Here is an 18959-nt window from a genome sequence, read left to right as displayed (position 1 = left end):
CCAAGCGATATTGGAGAATTATCACTGGATACATCAAAACTTTCCTTAAACGTAAATTAATATATTTTTTAAAAGATTCTAATCCTTGGGGTTGATTTATTGCAGATCAAACAATTTGTATAACTTACTTAAAACCTTGACGATTAAAAATAGTGGCGGAGAGTTTCTTAACAGTTCTCCTCGCCCACTCTACGCTCTTGACTTGCGAACTGGTAGTAAATGTAAATTTAGGATGAATTTAACATCTGTAATGTTGACGTTTATAAGTGTACTTGGTTACCTATACGAATAAAGTTAGTTTGATTTATATATAATAAAACGGCGCCACTTTACTTGTAAATGTAATGCCTGTTTTCGTACTCTTTAAGCGAGTGTTCAGACATGAATGTTGAGTATTTTACTACAATCCTAAAGTTGTGACATCAGCGCTGTGGATGTTGAGGGAACTAAATGTTTTAAAATGGCAAAGACAGACGTCGGGAGTTCTGCCGCAACTGAAAGTTACATACAACGTTGCTTCCGATTGAATATATTATAGTATTTTGAAATACTTAGTGTACAAAACAGCTACAGTTAAGTTCGCCTGTCCCTGAGATTGTTCGCAATTTTAATGAATGAAAAAAATATATATATATTGTCGTTTATTCGTCAACTTCGAAAGTGAGTTCCATTTTCACGACTGGGGCCCGTAGAGATGGGTATTGCATCATGAGGTCTGGTGAGTTGTAGGACTTGTGGATGCAGTATAACCCATCACACTGTGGACAAATATTTTTCAACTTGCAATATGTTAGTGAATGTTGATAGCTCCTGCCTTTTTGGATCTGGATTTGTATGACAAATCATTTGCAGGGATTCTAATGCTTGAATAAGGAATTATTCTAGTGATTACTGATTTACGTCTGAAAATTAATATCAGTGTTATGAAGTAGTCAAAAATAGCATAATACAAACTGTACCTAATGTAGAAATAATCAATTTTATTAGTTATTAAAGTCGGGCATACTTCTACCAAGGCACCATTGTGGTGCGCAAACTCATATTTGTAATGTTTTATACACTCCTCTGCTTTTAGGTTCTATCCGGTTGCTTGGTGAAGATCGCTTAGCATTTAGCTTTTGCATTTATACATTTATTATTGTCAGAAATTAACATTTACTGGAATTAATGAGTGGACCCATAGACCCAATCAATGGCATTAGTCAAAGACATTAGATATAATTGCATATAAAAGTAAAGTATGGGAACGAAAATATCTTCTTTAAGTAACGTTATCAAGATAGATATCAGATATTAAAATACCAAAAAAACTTACAGATGTTGTGCAATTGTTTCCTGAGCACTAAAATTTATATATAATATTTATACGAATTCATAAAGTTAATAGCAATATAATTTCAATATATAGTTTATAAATAAGAGATCACCTTTGCCATGCAAGACTTTCCAGTACACTGAAAATTCAAGTATATTAAATTGGAACTATTCGAAAAAAAAAAATTTTTGGGTCTATTTTAATAATCAACCTGAAAGTAATACATTGGAAAGGAACCTAGAACCTACAAATCAGTTACACATAGGCACTTGTATCCTGTATGTATTCAGAATGTTATTTAATTATTAAGATAATATAACTAAGACTATGGTCATTGTCAAAGCGGAAGCGTGGCCGTCACAGGAAACCCTGGCGTAGTATGGCGGCAAAGAGAGCCAGAAATAATTGAAGGAATACGAGGCCAAACGCGACGAAGACTGACTGTGGAAGCCCTTTGCCCCATCTAGGGATTATAGGACATTGTTTGATTCGTAGATGTTTCAATACGTATTCAGTACTAGCTGTTCCCAGTTTCACTTTATTAAACTAATTTATTTTTGGGCGAAAATATATTTTTGAATAATTTATAAATAATGTCTCTTTCTCTCAAATACTGATGTAACGGATCGTGACGGATCGGAATCACAAATTTTCACTTTTATTTATCATCGGTTTTTTTAAGCATATATCCATCCTTATTTGTCGCATGGTAAACACAGTTTGAAGGAAAGAGACGAAATAATACTTTTGTTAAAAAAGTCTATTACACTCATGAGATAAAATACAAACCATAGCATTACAATGGGTGCCTTTACACTGAAATTATAATATAAAAAATATAAATTAAATGGAAGGCCAAAGAAAATGGTTAAACAAATTATTTTCCAGCACAGAGAAGGTATTTATTACAGGTCCCAGTGGATCTTCCATCCTTTATACTAACACCCACAATCAAAACGTTTAGCTTTTACACAAAAAGCTTTTCTTTGCTTTGTACGTTAGTGCCTGATTAAAAAAATATATTAGAGACGATCCTTTCTCCTCTGAAAATAGTATTATATTAAATAGATATCTGAACGTTTGTTCGTGTATTAAAGTTATTTATTTTGTTTACATTTCATTGCCACGGTATTTTAAATATATGAAAGGAAATTCTTTACAATAGATTTTTTCTAACATTATAATAAAATTTACACATACTTTCGCTTGACATATATTTCCTTCGCACTGTAAGAATAAGTTTGATTACTAGTACTAGTTATTTAATAATAATAACACAATTTAAGTAAACTAATTAATTGTGGCATTTTAAACAAATAAACTTACGGAAGCAATCGAATAATTTCCTTTAGCCTGAAAAAGGGGTGTTAATACAAAAATAAATATAACCTAATTTTTATGCTGAACCGTATATGGCCGTACTCAGAGTAACTACTTAAATTATCTCTTATTTGTTTTATTCGTTTTCATATTTAAATCTTAAATAAATTAAGTAAATTTAGACTAGTGATTGGACTTTTCACACGAGTTTCTACCATAGCGTGTACTCGAATCATGAACTTATGGATTTATCTTTCCCTCTGTGCAACAAACCTCTGTACGGATAGTAAAAAAGGTAATGGAAGCAGCGTGTTGGGGACTGAAATATCGATAGTGGCTGGTTTCTACTTGCTTATAAAAACATTGTATGCCAAGAATTGTAGCGCTGTTTGGGTAATAAAATGCGTATTCATCGCAGTTTTTTTTTAAATTACATGTAGGAATTATTTATTCATTTACATTTCGTTACCTAATACAAAACATATGTAGAAAAAAAACAGGTTACATTTTATAAGGCAATGGTCGACTTTATCGCTAACAAGCGATTTCCTCCAGGCAACCTTTAAATAACCATAAAAGAAACACCTACAGAGGGTAAAGTACAAGAAGTACATAAGTAATTAACAAAAAAGAACATAAAATAACTTGTATCACTAACTATAACTAAAATAAAGTAAAATCTAAAGATAATAATAATGGAAACAAACATGTAAAAGCTATTCCAATGGTTCTAACTAACGAATATTAGTTGTAACTCATGATTACGTACGTATATATATAATTACGTGGCAGAAGATAAATGATGAAAAAGAAGATTAAATTCGAGAGACGTTCGTTTGGATATATAACGGTCATAGAAGATACCAAAAGGTAGCACTTACTTCCGCATTACAAGTCCCACCTCTGCACTGTAAAATAATTGAAAATATTATTAAGAGAAATAGTTGACTTGACTTTCTCGAGTTTCCTAGAATTGATAATAGTATCTTAGAATAAATATTCAAATGATTTTTAAATTAAGGAATGTTGTATCATACGTTCTTATGCGATGTTTTTATTTGCCAAAGGGCGAAATAGTTAGAAGGCTTACCTAAACATAGACACTTACATTGCCAAAGGCTCCCAAGTACGTGGAGCTTAAGAATTGGTACGCTCTTTTCTTGAAGGACCCTAAGTCGTTTAAGTTTAAAGTACTTACTCATAATAGTGAAATAGCTACTATGTTTTGTCTTTATCGCTGACCTGTCATTGAATAATTTTGTATCTTTATTTATACAATTCTACTGTACGTGTGTGTGCCACTGAACTGCTGTTAAACAGCTGGACCGATTTAAACTAATTTTTTTGTATGGGTTTGAGTGGTGCCCTGGATAATTTAGATTCAGAAATCAGCCCGTCTGATGGCGCCGCAGTCAGTATCTATACAGCAAATAAACAACTGATTTATATTTAATTCTTCTGTGCACCTGTTCACAATTAACGTAACAATGCCATAAATAGATGTGTCCAATTGATTTTCTTATTGATATTTTTCAAAACGAAAGCCTCAAAATAAAATAATAAGAAAATATTTACATCTCTCATAGACACACATACGTACACACAGACACACCAATATTAGATAGCTGCTAGCTTGCCGTTGGATTCCTAAATAAATAAATATTTTGACATTCGAGTAAAAGTTTCAAAATTCGATTATGACTATCGGGATCGTGTAACTGTTATTACAATTTGACACTTTCATATTCACTTGAGACATAGTGACCGTGTTATATCAATTATATCCATCACGACTAACAAGTTAGTAAAGCTTTCTTTATTTGTATAAGAGAAATTCTAATATAGGTGAAGTCACAAGTGTTGTTCAGTGAAAGATGTTCATAATTATTTTATTACATATATTCTATCTATCTACGGCGCGGCTCACAAGCAATCAAAGACTTATATTATACGGTGAGTAATTTATATACTAATTACAATATATTACGTATAATTTATTTCTAACACCGTTTACGTTTTTTGCCTTATAAATATATATTGAAATTGTTTGTATTATGAACAATATTTTATTCGTCAGGAAATGGACCTCCAGTTTTAATTAGTTGACCAAGATGACCTGTGCTGTTGAGTATAAACCAATCAGCCAATTTCTCATGGTTATAGAATCGACGCAGTTATCTTCATATATTTCTTTACTGAAAAAAGCCACACATCTTATGTTTTCCAATTCAAAACATTGTTTTTGGTGTATTCTTATGGTATGGAAGCTGGTATGTCTTAAATACAAAATATTTACGACTTGCCTATAAATATATTATATATAATGTCGGGGAATGCTCGGATTATCACATATTCTGATCGAATCAATCAATCAATTTACCGTTGATTATTATAATTACTTTTTTGTTAATAGAGATTCCTTTTATTACTTTTAAAAATCATAATTTAATTTGATTCGATTAGCTATGTCATATATTCATAATTTAGAATCATTACTTAACGAATAAAAGTACAAATATTGTTACAACCAATCAGAGCTGAGGAAATGCCTTGAGTGGGCGCCATCTTGAGTTGGACAGTGCGTTCAGGGAACGCAGAGCAGTTTTATCCAAATGACGCCCAATAAACACGCTAATCACGATGTTCATATCGTTGGAGTGACGATATCTCTCCAACACACATATATATATATTGAAAGTTCTTAAAGAAACGTATACAATCTACGGCCAAGACCTTCAGGATTGTAGCGCCATTGTAGTTGGTATGAGTATTTATTATTTGAAAATCTAAACACTTACCCCGGATATAGTATTATCCCCTCTTGTCTATGAAATAAACAACGTATTAAATAAAAGTATTTAACTTATTATTTCAAAGATGAAAAACTTACGTCAGATACACAAAATCCACCTTCACACTGAAAATAATATATGTAGTTCTGTTAAACAACAGTTGAACATATTATGTTAATCTATTTTTTTTAAATAATACTCTACTATAAAAAAAAATTGTCATTGTGTCCAGGGACTTTTTCTGTCTCTCAAATATATCGTTAGTTGGCGTATCTCGCAAGATGCGCCTCGGCTGCATCGGTAATAAGTTTTATTTACAATACTATGTTAATATTTATGATGAGGCGCTACGAAATAGTAAACTCATTTATGAGTTAATGCTGACGGCGATTAAAAGTAAATACACGATGTATTTAATACTCATATTGGTTTAACGCACAAACAGATTTGCGCAGATATAAATTAAAAAAAACCTCGTAAGAACCTACCTTTGACTGACACAGGCTCCCTTCACACTAAAAAATAAAAAATATTGCTATAATTCCTACACATAGAATTTATTCATCATATTAATTTTATCAGGTTTATCTATATACTACTATCTATATATATATATATATATATATATATATATATATATATATATATATATATATATATATATATATATATATATATAGATTGTAGTTGTGATGTAGATATTGATTATTTCGTTGAAAAGATGATATTGTATGTCATTGAATGTAAAGATACGTCTACGTCTTGATTTTGCATTTTTATTGGGGGCGAAGGCTATATAGAAACAGCATAAATACCACACATGAATTAGAATAGCGCAAAATAATAATACGAGTACTTTCCACTGTAGCCCTTATATCGTAATTTTAGCTAAATAATTTTTACATATACATAATTTATTTTGTGGTTGCTTCTTTAATTTTCTCTCTTACTAGCTTGCTTTTGTTCTAAAAAAATTAATGTGTATGTGTGTAAAATTTGTCTTTAATAATTTTATGTATACACGTTGTTTTAGTACTTATAAATAATAAAAAGGAAACATAATCATAAAATACTTACTATTGAAGAACAAACACCGCCCGAACACTGAAATGAACCTTATATGTTTTAATCAACATAATTTCATGCACTAACAAATTTTCTTCGAATGTAACGCAAAATATAAGTTCAACGTTTTCTTCTATTTTCTCTGACTTCCAAAATAGGATCTTTATTACTTGTATATTTTGTTTAAATTTTGTTATTACTCGCAAATATATATATAAGATTATAGATAGAGAAGATATATATATATATATATATATATATATAAGACTATGAGCGAATCTGTGCTGTGGTGCTGTCATGTGGGGTGGCTTCCCATTGGAAGCCTTATCTTCTCACCTGCTGCCTAGACCTACTGCCACTCTTCTAGCTTTAAAATATGGTGACGTTTTAGTCGTTTCAAATTGTCCATGGTGAATTGGCGAGCAAGTTCGTTTGGGTGATAACAGAGTAAACGCTCTTTGTATTGCTGCCAGTCTCCGGAGTATATTAATAAACTAATTAAATACTATTTTATATATACTTGTCTAATTTATTTTTGAATTATTTTTAATCAGCATTAAACTAAAAATATATATTGTAATACAAATACTTAAAATCGAAATCCACATTACCATTAAGTACCGTTCCAGATTAACGTTTAACACATCTAATAAGTAATACAAGGATCTAAATACAGTTAGGAAATACTGTTATAATGTCTGAAGGAAATTTATAAATATAAACGTTTTTTATGAGTGTGATATCTGTCATAATGAGACTAACAACCAACTTACAGTAGACCATTATCTCCTTATATCTCTAGACAACAGTGTAACTCAACTACGTACAGTACTCAATCAGTAATAATTTTTTCAACTTATTGCGATACCTACAATCTGCGCTTATGAATTACTACGAAAACGTCATAACCTGAAATATGCTAACAAAGTTATTCCGGTAGATACGGATATATACAACTCCTCCACATTATCTTTATTCAAGCTTATGCCACAGTTAACTGTTAATGAACGTTTATAGGTACTATTTACCACCATTCATTATCGTAATACAGCTATTACGAGTATACTCTAATTAGGGCTATGAATTCGATACGTAAAGCATTACATTACCGTTGAATTGCAAACCTCGCCTTCGCACTGAAAATCAAATTAACGATTCTGCCATTAATACACTATTCAATTGGAAAAGTATTAATGAACTAATATAATTCCAATTAAATGAATCAAGTGAGCATTCGATTTTTGAATTTGAATTTCATAAATTAGTTTTTATAAGTAGTTAAGTTGTTCTTCCTTCCGGGCCTACCAATCAGTACTTGCTCTTACGATGAAGAAAAATATCGAGCGCAAATCGACTAGAGTTAGCTTCTAAAATCATCGGCCTGTGACAGACATACAGCTGATCACCTGGTAAACTAAGTTGTGTTAATATGTGGTTGTAGTATTTGAGTTATATATTGCTTAATTAAAATGATTTCTAAACACATTCAACCACTTATTTTTCTTTCTCCGTAACTTTAAATTGGTCTATACGCTCCATCTGCTTAAAACGGAATAGGAAATGCACCTGCTCCATAGAGTAAACGACTTTTTCAAATTTAAAGTTCGCAATAAAGCTCTGTAGTGATGTGAAGGCTGATGGATTGTGATGGATTGGATATTTTACTTACAACAGATTTACATATTCCGCCGTTACACTGAAATAAAAAACATTTCTAATGTGTCATTTCTGAAGTGTATAAGTTGATTTTGTAAATACTATTACAAAAAATAAATGAAAAATAATTACAATAGATACGTCGAGAATTAGGGATTTACTGATATTACTGAGGCTTTTCAGTATGCCCAGCCAACAACAACAAACAATAACAAATTGACAGACAATTTGATATTGTTTGTCTATTGTGGTAATTATTACTCGCGATAGTAAATACTCGAGTATTTGCAAAGTTATATAAGGTATTAACAGATTAACAATTGTACTAGACAATTACAAGGGAGGAAGTAGGGCGTAGTGAGTCAGAAATAATATAAGTGAGAAAGTATAATTCAAGGAACGATATTTATGTCAAAAATTGTCATAAAGATTTTATTCTTTCGAAACAAAATTTTTCTATTTCATTAAATTTTTATCAATGTAATGTGTTATTATACTATGTCGATATGAAAATATACAATCAAATAGACCACCATAGGCCATGGTTGTAACGTATAACTCGCTGGTTCCCAGCAAACGAAATCACTATTTTTAATAAAAATGGTAATCTCATGACCTCTCATGACGGAATTTCTGAGTTTTTTTTTTTGTAAAATAAATAAATAATCTCAGTATTGCAAATCTAAACATTACCTCTGAATTGCATTTCTTCTCGAAGCACTGAAAATGTCAATAAATGAATTCCTTATTCATAAAACAATTATTATATCTTATATTATATGGCACATAAACCACGGGCTTAACATATTTGTCAAAATCCTAACGTTTTAAAGGTTTTAAATATAGGTAATATAGTATAATAGTATAATAGTAGTAAGGATTCACACATAGCGCTGTTGTTGTTTCTTAATTTTACACCAAATATCTTCTATTTCTTTATAATTAAGCACAAACTCTAATTTAATAACGGCACCTGAGCCCCACTCATAGCCCACGCCCCACCATACGAAATTTTCTCGCGTAAACTATCAATATTGTTTTCTATACTAATCTTATAACGAGGAAACATTTGTGTCTTTGTATGTTTCTAATGTTTTCACACAAAAATTACTGGACCGATTTCTAAAATTCTTTCACCATTAGAAAGCTGAATCTTCACTGACTTACAAATATCCTATCCTAATCCCTAACAAAAATGCAATAATATAACTCAAGGTGTGAAAAAATTATTCATAAAAAATCGATTGATTGATGGTAGAACAAAAAAATTGTACAGTATTGAAGAAAGTATCTTCAAAAAACATGTTTTACCCATGGACAATTGTATGTTGGCATATCCCTTGTCAGAACTCCAAAACATGAAATAATTTGGCTGCCACAAAACAAACCTACGTCAAATATGGTGTATAGGGAAGTTCTTAAAATAAATCTCTTCTCTAATACTATAGAAGAAAGTTTAACATATAGAATTCTTGGTTTTTATTTTTAAAAATTATTTTATTACCCACTTGAAATCAAAAATTTTACAACTATAGAGTATTTTTAAATTTACTAATATCAGACAATTTAAAAATGTATGAGATATATATTAGTTGTAAAGTAAAATCTGAATATTTATTAGATTATAAATATAAGTGTGTATTTAAAACGGAATTATTAGAACTAAGTAAAATCAAAATTTTATGATAACAAAAATGTATCTATAGGCCGACTAAGTTTCTCTTCTAAGCCATTGCTAGTATATAATAAGGTTATAACATACCACAGCGTTGCATTCTCCGCCGTCACACTGAAATAGTGACAAGTTTATTAATATGCGATCATTTTTGTGTTATTGATATGATTTTTCAAGTGAGTATTTACCATTGATTTAGAGCTTTCACCCCTTGTCTGAAATAATATACAAGTATGTTTTTAAAATGTCTATAAAAATATCCTTAGATTGATTTGTTAGTTAGGCTTCACTTCATTTTGTTTAATTCTTACCCCAGCTGAACAGTACGGCCCGTAGCACTGTAAATTGTAATTTTAAGTGAACATAATACATTGAAATATAAATCTAATTGAATATTTAAATAACAGGTCACATTTAATTTAAGTCAACGCCTAACAGATAGATAGTACCGGTGATCTCAGAGCTGGTGTTTTCCTTGCTTAACGAGTCAGTATCGTAGTACAAATTTTTAAATGTATTTCAGTTTTATATTAATCCATTTTTAGTTGTTATTATTACGACTTTTTGAGTCTAAGGCAAGCCAGTTTCCTCACGATGCTATCCTTCACCGTTCGAGCGGTGAATGAAAGTCGGGGATCGAACCCACGACCTCAAGGATGAGAGTCGTTCGCTGAAGCCACTAGACCAACACTGCTGACATGAAGAGATACTGTTTATCCTTAACAAAATTAGTCATATAAATACTTGTACTCATTATAACATAGACAATTTTTAATTATTAATCTGAAACGCACCAACGCTTTTCCTTGGTACCCTAGACACTGAAACAAAAGAAGTAGATATCAATAATTAATTTCTTATTAATTAAATTCTTATGTCGGAGAAATATCGTGTCCATTGACATCATTATTAGTGGGTTTTAGTGGGCGTCATGCGGGTGAACTGAAGAAAATATAAAAAGTGCAAACAGCCTTTCAATATTTAAATTAAGACTAAAAGACCATCTCTGGAGTGATACCAGTTCTATGTAACTGAAAGTCCACCCAAGTTCTACTTCGCTAATCCATCCTTGAAGCAATCCAATTGTATCTTTAGTATATAAGTTCTCATGTAAGTGACTATTGTCTATGAATAAATGTCTTTAAACCTAACTGGAAACACAAAAGATCGGTAGTTAACATATAATTTTATTTTATCAGTACAAACAATGCTCTAACGTATGAAGAATAAAGGCGCAGATCAAACTTTATAAAAACAACCTCTTAAACTCAACTCGGTCCCACATATGCTATTAAATCAGTATTTTTTATAGAATCTCAATATTGGAATGAAGGGCTTTGTCAGCTCAGCTAGGATGATTTTCACGAGCGTAGCTCTGTTGGAAATGGGGTTTTCTCAAGACTAAACAAGGGCATGAGACTAGGACCTCAGCTTGGGTCGTCCTGGGGTGGTTAATCGCCTGAAGGGCAGATCAAGAGTGCAGTGGAGTGAGCGAAGAACGAAATGAAGACGGGTTTTGACACTAATCTAATGGATATAAACCGAAACAGCCCCGCGTTTTGTTGTACAAGGTGGTCCCCAAGTCGAGGCGCTACCGCTACTGTGATTGGTTATAACAATATTCGTACTGATTCATACGATTCTAAACTATGATAAAATTAAATTATTTATATGTACCGCTGGATCTTTTTAATTAACAAATAAAGTATGTAAAAATGCAAGTAGTGCTTCAACATTATATTTGGCCTCGGATTGTATCAGTTTATTTGATCATTAAATTTTTGATAGACACGTAGGTGATCGCCTGTGCCTGACGCTTGTCGTAGATTTTTGGGACCTGCTGACACCTCACGATGTTTGTTATTAAAAGCATGTTTCAATTGTGTACATGAAAAGCAAAATCTGATTATGTCCTTCAGGGTCGAGAATTGCCAATACTCTTGGAATTTTGAAATAGGTTGAAAATAAGGTACATAAAATATGTTTGAAATTATTTAGTTAATCTCTAAAGACTATTTTATGATTTAGTGTTGTTAAAAAAATATTTACTTGTGCCTTGCAATATGGTGCGTTACACTGAAAAAATTATAATTTATTAATACATAATAATAATCCGCAAAAAGTCTTTCATTTTTTGTTCATCAAATTTCGTTTGTTAACGATCAATACGTGTCCACTAAAGATACATTGCTGATTGAAGATTTTAAACGCCTACAGTCCCGAAACAATTATTGTTTCACCGATATTAAATACAGGACCTGCAGGCTGTAGCAATGTTTTAACCACATCACCTTCGTAATCAAAATGTAATAGTCAAGACTATATAAGCTTACGATAGACTGAAACTGAAAAATATACATTTGTTAAAAAATATAAATTAAAAGTAAATTTTACACATATTTATATTATACCTACCTACCTCGTCCAAACATCTGACTCCTTCTATCAGACCTTAAAATTATCGAGTATATTAAGTATAACTAAATCAAATAGCTAGAAAATAAAAATGAAATTATTTTATTAAATAATACATCTGTATGTATCTACTGATTAAACTACTCCGATTTTAAAAACTCTATCATAAAAATACACTAACACTGGGTAACATAGCCAAAATAATAATAAACATTAAAAAAAGGTCCAGCCTTGAGGAGCCGAAACTAAATTAGACGTCATTTATTTATTACTAGTGCACCCTAAAGGAATTAGAATTTTATTTACCCAGTTTTCCAATTTTTTTCTTCGACTTTTTGCATTCCTGAAATTAAAAATTCGTAGAAAATAACCAAAATCTTTTATTTTATGTAAAATCGCTTCTGGTTCAATATTCAGGTCTTAATTAGTATTGAGTATTAACTCAAATATATCAGCAAAAACAGGCAAGTGCTAAAGTTAAATGAATATATGAAAATGGAAAGATAAAGGCAATAATTATTTGATAAAATGCGAAGTAGAAAGACCGATTAAATGAGAATGATCGATTTCACATTTTCTAAGACTTAAGATTGACATGACGATATGTCAATCTTAGACATATGGATGATTGGATTTATAGTTTCCCACAATTTCAGACGAATTTCCTGAGTCATTGCAGGTTGTTCAAGCGTCAATAAAGGGTAAATCCAACGCAAAAGTACTTTTCTAAATTCAAACAAGCAACCCTGAAAGACTGCTAGCACTTAGAGTCTTCAACCTAACATATTTTTCTTTTCTCAACATAATCAAAAACATAAAATCAAAAATTGTCTATACGTTTAGGAATCATAATCAATTTATTTATAGTAACTTAATATATACTTATGGAAATCAGTAAACAAATAAATCCTTTTAATTTACATTCTAGTTCTCTAATTCGTTGAAAGGACAAAAAGAACTGGCAATAAAGTCTCCATCACTCGTTTATTTCGCCAAAGTTTTCACAAAATGTTTGTAAGAACCAGCAACCATAACATGATACTCCTAACCATATGCAGGTCGCGGTGAATTCTTGTCTTATCTTTACCTGTCTTTGTAGCAATACAATTGAAGTGACGGTGATACATTTCCTGATCGATTGTCCCATGTATGGATACGACAGGTATACCATTGAACAAGCTATGGGAGTATAACTAACAATGGCGAACTTAAAAGAAATAATGTTCAACAATAAATTAAGCGGAATCTTTTTGAAATTTGATCTTAATGTTATGCAAAAAATTGTTAAAAGAAATAGCTTAATCATCCAGATTACCAATACCATTTACTTAAGTTGTACATATACGTAAGGTTTTTAATACCTCCGACGACAACATAGTCGGGGACTACATAACACAGAAAAGAAAAACCACATATTAAAAAAGTGAATTATTATTATAAAATGAAAAAGATGAATAAACAAATAAGAAAACCCAACGCCTCTATCAGCAAGGCATACTGATAAATCATGCACTGACATACAACACGCAAACACGTATCATGGTGACTATTGACAAGAATTTTATATAACTTACATTGTTACCTAGAACCAAGAGTACGAGAATAAATAAACAATAGATCATCTTTAATAAGAACCCTGCAAACGAGTGCCGACTGGTTTGTTCAGTGTGAAATTGATTTTCAGAGCGAATTGTTTGTAAAATTGAATTTTCATATCTCGACCCGTTCATCTTGACATAGACAAATAAACTGGTCTGTACGTTCAGATGTTTTAAAGTACGCTTAAAATTAAAATAGATAAATAAATCACTACACAATGGCGCTACAATATTTTAGGTCTGGGCCTCAGATTTCAGCCTCCTGTGTCTCATATACGCAGTCGACGGTTTCGGTTAAGGGAAGGCGGTTTCCTCACGATGTCTACCCTCACCGTTCGAGTGAATGTAAAATGCACACATAGAAAGTTCATTGGTGGGCAGCCGGAGAACCTTCGACCTCAGGGATAAGAGTTGCATGCTGAAGCCACTAGGCCAACACGAATGCTAATTAAAATAGATAAACAGGTTAATTTAATTTTTAATCCAAACAAAGTAACGTTACACAAATAGCTGGCTAGTTAAAATAGTAAAATTATGTTTTATTAAGTCACTGCCGACTGCGATAAAGAATTTTATGAGCTACTTCAACGCCGAGTGCTAATTTATAAAATCTTAAGTAGTTTCATCAGAAAGTTTATAAATATGTATGCCGAAAATAAGACTGCGAAATTTTAACTGTTTCATCTTGACGTCTGGCGTTCACTTCTTGTCGCGCATCACCGCGATGCTCAGTTGTCATGTTCGACATTTCCGAACTGTTGCAACTTAATGGCCTTCAAGAGAACATACTACCTCAAAGGCCGGAAACTGGTTGTCTAAATATCTATTGCGACGGTAAACAATTAACTTTAAGTATTTACTGACTTGGTTTCCTCCTGTCCTTCAAAACATGCACAGTTTCGTTTCAATAATAATAATAGTCTACTAACTACTAACAACTGTATACTATAGAATATAAATACATACTTTGAATTTTTTTTATTTAATTTTGTAAATTTTAATCGCAATATTATTGCAGTTTACTAGCAAAATGTACAAGAAAAGTGTGCATATGTTGTTTACATACAGTTAATACTGAATAATTTTAAGGCTTTATACCAAAGAGGATAATACGAGAAACATAAAATTTCCATAGTAATATCAAAGGCTTATACAGACCTTATCATAACGGGTTTCCGATACGGCACCCGCTTCTTTTAATACGTGTTTGTGTTACATACTAATTTGTTAGATCAGACGACAGGAATAAAAACGAGACGTATATTAAAATAATCACATAAAAAATTGTGAGGAGCGTCGCATGAATTTCTCAAGAAAGAAAGATCCCATGGGCTGGGGCACCCAGTCCCCATAAGCATTGATACTGGTGTGAATGATGTGACCGCATGAAGTATGGAATATGCAATTCCCACCTAACTTTCTGAATATAGAAATTAGGGTGTGGATCGAGCACAACATACCTTTAGTACATAGTATTGTCTTTTGTTAACATAGCTTTTACACATTAAGAAAACACTTTTGAAACGGATTGAATAATACATATATTATTATTATTATTTAATTTTAAATTTTTGATGACAAAAGATGACGTCATCTTTTCGTCGACATCAACTTCGGGCCAACAAATACAGATAACACAACTTTCTCTGCAGCTGTGATACTCTTGACATTCAATACCTTTTGTCTTCAGTCACCGTGACCACGCACGCTGAAAAGCACACGAAACGTGCGGAAAAAAATCTTAAAATTATGTAAATAATTATAAGTTTTTAATAAATACATAGTTTCAATCCATTTAAAAAGTGTTTTCTTAATACCTTTAGTAATTTCGGGATCAACGCTATGGTAGTTACGCTAGTGGTCTTGCGAGTACCTTGCCGGACTTATAAAGATTGAAGCGGCAACAATCGATTTTTATTATCATTTTTTATTTTGTTAATTAGCGTGAATATGAGAGTATTGCAATGTCTTCGTAGGTATATTTTTTTTGAGACAGGACAAAGCGGGAGGGTTTTAAATGATTGTCTGCCATGGACAGCTGCAACAGCGGAGTGCTTGTGGTTGTGTTGAAGTCCTTTAATCGTATCGGATTGCAAATACTTCTACTGGTAGCTCATTTCAGAGGTAGTTCAGGAAAGTGTCTAGATGAATAGAATAAAATAAAGTTCGTTATTCCAAGTATGCAAATCCGAAATCGATCTTTGTTAGTAATTTTGCAGCAGTTATTAGATTATAATTCCAGCCAATTATTTCGATTGGAAATCGTATTTTTACTTGGCTTGTTGATCATAATTTTTTCATCGGGGTTAGTTACGATACTAACTAGTCGGGCCATAAATACTGTTACATAAAAACTTTTCATTTTTTCTTTTTAAATATTTTAAATTTGGAACACGAGTATTATTTTAAAATCTTCTTCTGATTTTGCGCCATTTCACATATATTTTCATGTTCATTATCAAATTACAATATGATACCATATTGTGTTAAAGAAAGTAGGACTACAGCGTTCGTATATCGGACTATCAACAGATATAACAATACTTCGTCTATCGAAAACCAGAAAATAACGGGGCTGCCGCATGCCTTTAGAACTACAAAGGCTGTTAATGCTCTTAATGCCAGAATTCGTCAAAACCCTAATAGTAAGCAAACAATCTTATCGCGAGAAGTGACGAATTTTTAGATTTAAAGAATATGCCCTAAATCAATATTTTCAATTAAAGAGAGTGAATCGTAAAAACGTCTTCTGTCGCGATACGTAGGTGAAAAGCAGAGCAATATCCTCTTTACCGATGAAAAAAAATTCACAATTGAAGAACACTACAATAGGCAAAATGATAAAGTGTACGCTCACAGTTCTAAAGAAGCTGCTCAAGTGGTCGGAAAGGTACAACGTGGTCATCATCCTGCGTCAGCGATGGTCCTTATCAAGTAGTCACACAACTACATTTTTGTGAAAAAGGAGTGAAAACTTCAGCCAAAGTGCATAAAGATACCGTCTTGGATCATGTTGCGAAACTACTCAAGCCTGGCTTAAAACCAACTTTCCGGACTTTAGAAGAGCTGAAGACTGACCATTATCTAGTTCAGACGTCAACGCTTCTTCTTCCTCCTCCTCAAACTCCGACTTCAAATTATGCTCAGTTCAGAGGACGTGGTAGGCTACTGTGACACGTCGACATTGGGCCTCATAGAAATCTTTGGAGCAAACAGTTGCGAAATTTTTCTTGGAAACAGTCCGTAAATCCATAGATTCGTGGCCAAACAGATTAGAGGCCTGTATAAAAGTCAAAGGTCGCCATTTCGAATATATTTTTATTTTTTGCTGCGACTTTAATAAATATTTAATTATAAATTTTAATAATATAACATAACTTAATTTAAAAAATGCATTTTCATTAGTAACAGAACTTATGGCTGGAATACCTCTGGAATAGCCTCATCTTTAACCACTCTCTTAAAAACACGAATGATTAAAAACTTTCTACATTCACTAACAATCTTACATCACCATCTCAACCTGTCCAATACTGTAAAGTATTCTTCTTGTTCAAAAGTTTAATTATGAAATTGTAAGTGTTACGTAGAATTTATTAGGCACCTCGACTCGAGGCATATGCTTATATTGGTCGTAATAATAATCGTTAAGTTTTGATTCCAAACGAATTATGATTCTTAAAAGTAATAGAAGTAATCTCAATGATTAACCAAAGTAACAATAAAAATCAACTATCGATTTTAGAAAGTACAGCTTGTTCTAAACGCCATGATAATTTGAAGTCCCTAACACAATCCGTATGATTGGTAGTGAAGAATTTTTCCATGGAAAGAGTGCGTGCTTCTATTGATATCTGGCCTGAACGTTTAAAGGATTATATTGCAGCCAATAGAATCCACTTCGAATAAGCTTTTTATATTTTAAATTGTTTTATATTCATGTATTAAACAAATACACTGTAAAAGTAATAAATATTATTTGCAACAGAAATTTTTATATTATTTTGTTTCAGTATTTATGGCTAGACTGGGTATATATAGTTTTAATATTTATTTTATGACAAAGCAGTATTTCTCTTATATTGCGTAGGTAAGGTATTCGTAAATCAAATTAACCAATTTCCCTAAATGACATCATAACAGACACAGTAATGTGTCCATTATTCACTTAATTACGGGGAATGTATTGTGTCAAATGTGTGGCATCAGTATGTATGATCTTAATAAAGGCGTCTACTAAGTATACAGGTCGTTTCATTGCGCAATACTAAGAAAAAAATTCCGTTCTGTTTTCGGACTTAATAAAGATTAAAGAATATTTAAAAAGTCGATTTGCGTAGTCATAATTTAGTAGTCCAGGAGAGAACTAAATAGTATAGTTGATCGTTGATCGCCTACTCGTTTTTCTGACCCAATAAGGACTATTATGGGCCTCAATACCCTTATTGCACTGAGACAAGCTGAAGATAGTGGTGTGGAGGCAGCAAGTCGACGTATCGCTTTGGACTTTTCAAGATGGGTACCACTTCAGTAATGAAGTTTACCAAGAAGAGAGTTTAGTCGTCATGTTTTTGCTTTGAGTTGTTACCATGGTAACATTATGACAAACGCAGTTCAATCTTTGGATAAGAGTAGTGGTGGTCTAGCGGTTTCGGTGTGCGACTGCCTGCTGAGGTCGTACGTTCGACCCCCATTATGCACCAATTGACTTTGTTAGAACTGATATAATTAATATGGGCAAAGAAATCTAGGCCCAGACCTAATAGGTATGAACATGGTAACTAACTTTATGACAAAACAAATCTTTAGTCCACCTTTGAAGTTATACTTCTTTTGGCACGTTAGCGAAAAATGATGAGAGTACTTTTTTAAGATGCGCGCGCACACCGTCACAAAAAATAAAAATGTCCTTTAATTATGTAGTAATAATATTTTGTGATATTTAAATAAAATTTATTTAACTAGATAATGCGTTGTAATAAAACTTTCAATGTATTAAATACCTTTTTTCCATTGTTAGTTTCTTTTTTTCTACAACCGGAGAATAAGGTGAAAGATAACATTTCTAAAAAGATGTTATCTTTTTACGGCAAAGAAGTATAACTTCTAACGCCTATACATAA

General features: G+C 31.9%; 1 protein-coding gene across 3 annotated transcripts; it reads right to left on the bottom strand.

The window, feature by feature from the left end:
- Nucleotides 1-623: 623 nt before the first annotated feature.
- On the bottom strand, nucleotides 624-13927 carry LOC123720663 (keratin-associated protein 5-4-like). 3 transcript variants are annotated; one of them, XM_045677364.1, is made up of 23 exons: nucleotides 13813-13927; nucleotides 12545-12581; nucleotides 12243-12274; nucleotides 12157-12168; nucleotides 11873-11899; nucleotides 10618-10644; nucleotides 10135-10161; nucleotides 10012-10038; nucleotides 9911-9937; nucleotides 8842-8868; nucleotides 8162-8188; nucleotides 7602-7628; nucleotides 6505-6531; nucleotides 5916-5942; nucleotides 5526-5552; nucleotides 5434-5460; nucleotides 3517-3543; nucleotides 2642-2668; nucleotides 2516-2542; nucleotides 2105-2131; nucleotides 1428-1454; nucleotides 1316-1342; nucleotides 624-758 (listed from the first exon to the last, which is right to left on the bottom strand). In XM_045677364.1, exons 1-23 carry the CDS (start codon nucleotides 13858-13860, stop codon nucleotides 642-644), a joined length of 732 nt encoding a protein of 243 aa, XP_045533320.1. In that variant the 5' UTR covers nucleotides 13861-13927; the 3' UTR covers nucleotides 624-641. The 3 variants fall into 3 exon arrangements, with proteins under 3 accessions (XP_045533320.1, XP_045533322.1, XP_045533321.1); XM_045677366.1 differs by lacking the exon at nucleotides 5434-5460; XM_045677365.1 differs by lacking the exon at nucleotides 12157-12168.
- Between the last annotated feature and the right edge of the window lie 5032 nt (nucleotides 13928-18959).

The sequence above is a fragment of the Pieris brassicae genome, chromosome 2 (genome assembly GCF_905147105.1).
Source record: "Pieris brassicae chromosome 2, ilPieBrab1.1, whole genome shotgun sequence".
In the NCBI taxonomy this organism is placed as follows: domain Eukaryota; kingdom Metazoa; phylum Arthropoda; class Insecta; order Lepidoptera; family Pieridae; genus Pieris; species Pieris brassicae.
Note: the sequence above shows the minus strand (reverse complement) of the source record. Positions and strands in the feature narration are given on the sequence as shown.

What these genes read in the sequence shown, in the direction of transcription:
- LOC123720663 (XM_045677364.1), bottom strand. Translation starts at nt 13,860, where the DNA reads ATGATCTATTGTTTATTTATTCTCGTACTCTTGGTTCTAGGTAACAAT. An exon ending in GGCCGTACTGTTCAGCTGGG is followed by an intron (nt 10,039 to 10,134) that starts GTAAGAATTAAA and finishes ATATTATTTCAG; the next exon opens with ACAAGGGGTGAAAGCTCTAA. An exon ending in GAAATTATTCGATTGCTTCC is followed by an intron (nt 2,543 to 2,641) that starts GTAAGTTTATTT and finishes TTATTCTTACAG; the next exon opens with TGCGAAGGAAATATATGTCA.